The 4,948-nt window shown below is 37.9% G+C and overlaps 1 protein-coding gene across 1 annotated transcript in view; it reads left to right on the forward strand.

Annotated features, from left to right (window-relative positions):
* The window catches only part of LOC106535838 (sodium/potassium-transporting ATPase subunit beta-3), a 13,380-nt gene that overhangs the window by 5,875 nt on the left and 2,557 nt on the right, over window positions 1–4,948 (forward strand). Inside the window, exons 4-5 of the mRNA XM_014032959.1 lie at window positions 1,070–1,263; window positions 1,372–1,422. Coding sequence (XP_013888413.1) covers window positions 1,070–1,263; window positions 1,372–1,422 — 245 coding nt within the window. The remainder of the gene's footprint in view (window positions 1–1,069; window positions 1,264–1,371; window positions 1,423–4,948) is intronic.

Consider the following 4,948-nt stretch of genomic DNA (forward strand, 5'->3'; position numbering starts at 1 on the left):
ACAGCGGGGCAGCTGCAGCCCTAACGGACCTAACAGACCCCTAACAGACCTTTTTGCAAGGGGTATTGTAACCAAGAATGATTGTTAGTTCCAATGCTAACCGCTAATGCTAATTTTATGAAGGACTTTAATTCGGCTATTAAATACACTCCTGGAAATTTATATAGTAGCAGCCAAGTATATTAACAAAACCTGAATGCAAATCCAAAATGGTCACCAAAGCTAATTTCAAATAGCCTCAGCCATATTTTAGAACTACTGAGCTGAAATTTGGTAAGGTTTTAGCCAAGAACAATGCTGTGTCATTTTGAAATCTCAATTTTAGGTTTTTAGAGATATTAAGCTAAAATTTAGTGTGGTGGCAGCTGAGAGTGATGACTAATGGGCTCTAAAACCAAATAAAAGAATCCAAGATGTCCACCAAAACTAAATTTAAATGGTTACAATTCCTTGATTTTTTTACACATGAGCTGAAATTTGTTGTGGTGGAATTATTGCTTTAAAATTTATTCAGTGGTTTACAAAAGTGATTTTTTTTTCTTCACACAATGATAGGTTCTCTGATAATCCAGCTACATAACATACAGTATATTTACTTTGTTTTAGCTCTAACTGATCATGTTTTATCGCCAAACGTGACCCCCACCCTCACTTGTRGATCATTTAGGGGTGGCACCTGGGGTGACCAATCAGGTGCCAGGGGTGGCATTTGCCTCCCTGTCCAGCCCTCTGGCTCTTCCCCTGCACTCATAATATGAGTTGTGGGTTAGTGTCAACTACACACCAGATTTTAGCTGATTATTAACTGACATAGTTTTAGACACTTTTATGTTTTTAAGATCAGTTGACTGTGGCAGCCATCTTGAATCAGGTTGACTCCAAAAGTTGTTTAGTTGCAGTTCACTTTCTGAGAGTTTCATTAAAGTCTGTCCAATGGTCTTTGAGATTTTTGCTTACAGACAGATGATTARACACATAAAGAAACAGAGAAAATCAATATTGTTCTTTGTTGGCAGCAGGTGATTTTACCCTTTTCCTTCTATCTCTGTCCACGCCATCTCCCCGTTAGCTTATGATGACATACACCAGGAGAAGAATGAAAACTGCGTTCCTGGAAGTCACTACTTGCAGGACGATGATGAGGAAATGACAAAGAAGGTTTGTCGTTTCAAGAGATCATCCCTGAGTCGCTGCTCCGGCCTCTCTGACACCAACTTTGGATACCATGAAGGGAAACCCTGCATTCTGCTGAAAATGAACAGGGTAAGCCTCACTTCCCAGGTCAAAATGGGACAGTGTCTCCACATCTCAAATAAAAGAAAACAGGATTTGATTTATTTGTCACCTATCCTGTTTCTGTCCTTCCCACAGATCATTGGCCTGAAACCATCTGGAGACCCTTACATCAACTGCACCATCAAAGTAAAACAATAAACCCYACCTGACCTTTGTGCCTCCATGTCCGTTTCTGTCTCTTTTCATTTCTTCCATTAAAAACACTAATGACCAAAATGGTTTGAATATTTTCTTTTTGTTAATCTCACTTTAATTTTTTCCTCCTTTTTTGTTTGTTTTGTGTCTCATGTCTTCTTGCATGCTGTCATTGATGTCTTTAGGGTAAGATGAATATGTAAATTCACAGGATAAGGCCTGTAGGATTATTAACACGTCTCTGTTATGTAACAGGTCATTATGCGGCTGCCTCTAAACCCATCCCAGTGACATTTTACAGTTTATTTTTAACCTAATCAGTGTTTTATTTTGCTAGAAGTGTCACTTTTTCAAATTCACCACAACCCATTCGTTTCTCATTTCACTGAAACTCTTCACTAACCACAGAGGGTTATTGCTTTTGCTTTAAGTTCTGTCATGTTCTTTTGAAAACATGTCCAAGTTGCTTTTCAAAATATCTTAGACATTTTGAAATGGAGTTCTGTGAAAAGGTTATGAATAGATAGCTAGTTCTTTTAGGGGAATCAGAAGTGTGCTTTGTAAATGTTTTTTCCTTATCATTTTAGCCTGGTGTACACACACAACATTTTCTGCAAACAGTATTTTCTTAAAACTGCTTCCAGAGGGAAAGTTGTTTGTGAATTGCCACCTACGTGTTTTAGATGGCCCAAATTTAACTTTTTGAAAACATTYATGTCATAGCCTCACGTCTGATCTAACCTCTAACATGAGGACGTCCTCTTTTTCTCGTGTTGACAGTTTGAACCTGGCATGTAAGCATTTTATGCTCATGCTCCATGCCTTGTTTCCAGTTTTTTGGTTTGGCCTAGCATGGCTTCCACAGCTTTATGGGTCTTTCTGTGAGGTTGAAGATGTGATGATAAAAGTTTTCAAAATAACTCATTGTCATGTTATTCTTGTAACTTAATTATACAGACTCAACGGAACCTTCAGTTGAATGTGACCTACTTTTTTGACGTTTTTTTCTTTTCTGCTTCTTTAACACTCAAACATGAGATCAATGTGCTCATATCACACTGGGTGTTCTTCCACGTAGAATGCAAAATAGTGCCAATGAATAAAGTATTGGTTTTACTAAATACATAACACACYTGAAAAATGTTTTTGTAAAAACTGAATGGACAAGGCTTAAGTGAAGTTTGGAGAAATAAAGCTGCAAACAAGCACCGATACATACATATATACATACATACATACATACATATACCGTTAACATCGATAACTGGCATCTTAAAACAGCTCCAGCTTTTAGTTGTGCAATTTCTTTCATGAAATTCTAAACTGTAGTCAGTTTTGATTTGTGTGTTTATTTACACTGAATTCTGTGGTTATGTTTGGCTGCAAATAGCTGCAGATAGCAGTAAAACCTTCAGCACAGCCTGGGGACACTCACAACAGGATAATAGTTCTGCCACATAATTGTGAATGTGAAATTAATGGAAGTCTAAAGATGTGATGTAAAATGCTTGTATGAATTTCTATGATTTGAAGACTAGAGATGTTTTAAGACAGGCAGCAACCTGCTCTGGACTCAGACTAGCTGTTTGTTAATAAAGAACGAGAACAAAGCTGAACACCACAAATCACAGTTTTAAAAAAAAAGCACTAATACTTTAAACATTTACACTGCAGTCATTTTCTCTTTAAATTATTTTGCTAAAATTATATTGTCATCTAGCATCAATACTGAAACTAGTGCTACAGCTGTCCTGCTACTGCAGATAGATGGTCCAACCAGCCCACAACAGAACAAGCTGACCAGATTTACTAGCTCGGAGATTAAAAATAAAAAATAAAATGTTATTGAGATAAAATGAAGAGACAGGTACAGTTTATTTTTACACATTTCTTTTCATTTAAACAAAAAAGTGCAAAAGCAGGAATGCTGTTAGCATTTCTMAAGCGTAATAAAACAAATATCATAATAGTATTAGAGTACTAAAACTGGGGAAACATGATTGTATACTGATTTAGTGAGTTTTTATTTTTAGATGAGAAACGGGTAACCCTAGTCCAATATTATTATAACAAAAAGTAAATAAATAAATAAATAAATAAAACTCTTTATTTGGAGCTCATCCAACAGTAGAAATGCACATTTCACCAGCAGTCTCAGTTTATTCAGTTCTTGTCTTGTTCAGTTTTCCTATCGGGGCCATTTCTGGGGACAGCTTAACCAAGGACAGGTCGTCCAGAACAGGGACTGTCCCCGGAAATTGTGGWTATCTGGTTCAGATCCAAAATAAGTAAATCCGACAAATTAACTGTAAAATGAGTTGCAGTGGAGTGTAGCTTTATTTAAAATTGTACTTATTTATTGTTGTTTATCAATATTAATATTATAACCGTCACATTGTGACTTGTCCAGGATGTCCCCAGCCTCTTCCACCATGACTGCTGAACAGAAACACCAGTGAACTGAAAGGAGAGAGTGTGAAGGTGCTAAAAACTTAACATAAAATGAAGATAAACATTTTTGTTGTTTGAGTTTGTTAATTACTGATTCAGCTGTCAAATATTATATTTTCATAGAACAGAAAATGTTTGCTTATTGCAGCAAATATTGCTGATAAAAATGTGATTTGTCAAGATAAAGTCTGCCAAGTTGTTGTATCTAAATATCTTTAAAATATTTTGCATTGTTTTGGACAGCCAACATTTWTAACATGGCAACCAGGACATTGTGCATTTTATTGCATTTGAAAAAATGTTCAAAACTTTTGCACACAGATGTACAGAAGGGGGTCTCTGAAATCACTAAGTAACAGTTTCTTGTTTTGTGGGAGGAGCCTGTTCAAGARGTGATTGGTCAGGTAGGATTTGAAGAAGCTGGGGGTGGGGGGCAGCTGGGAGTAGCTTGGTTGAAAAGGCCAGGAAGCACATTTTTAGYTCATTGTTCTGTTTTAAATTGTACATAAACCGTTAATAAATCCTATTTACATGTTCACAAAAATTTAACTATTACTGTCCCTCTTTTTAATTTCTCTAGGTTAATCCAACCAATCACAGTTAGGACAAACTCCTCCCACACAAAGAACTCCACCGATKACAATTAGGACTAACTCCGCCCACATGAAGAACTCTGCCAATCATGGTCAGGACAAAGTCCGCCCATATGAAGAAGTCTGCCAATCACAGTTAAGACAAACTCCGCCCACATGAAGAACTCTCTCAATCATGGTTAGGACAAACTCCGCCCACACACAGAACTCTGCCAGTCATGGTTAGGACAAWCTCTGCCCACATGAAGTACTCTGCCAGTCATGATCAGGACAAACTCCGCCCACACACTGAAGCCTGCCAATCATGGTTAGGACAAACTCTGCCCACACACTGAGGCCTGCCAATCATGATTAGGACTAACTCCGCCCACACACTGAGTCTGCGGCTGTGTCCAAAACGACAGGCCGGGTCCTCCGGAGGACCCAGACTCCCCGGTCTCGGAGGGCCGGGTCCTTGGTAGACCGGGAAGACC

Source organism: Austrofundulus limnaeus, unplaced genomic scaffold, assembly GCF_001266775.1.
Source record: "Austrofundulus limnaeus strain Quisiro unplaced genomic scaffold, Austrofundulus_limnaeus-1.0 Scaffold1585, whole genome shotgun sequence".
NCBI classification, from domain to species: domain Eukaryota; kingdom Metazoa; phylum Chordata; class Actinopteri; order Cyprinodontiformes; family Rivulidae; genus Austrofundulus; species Austrofundulus limnaeus.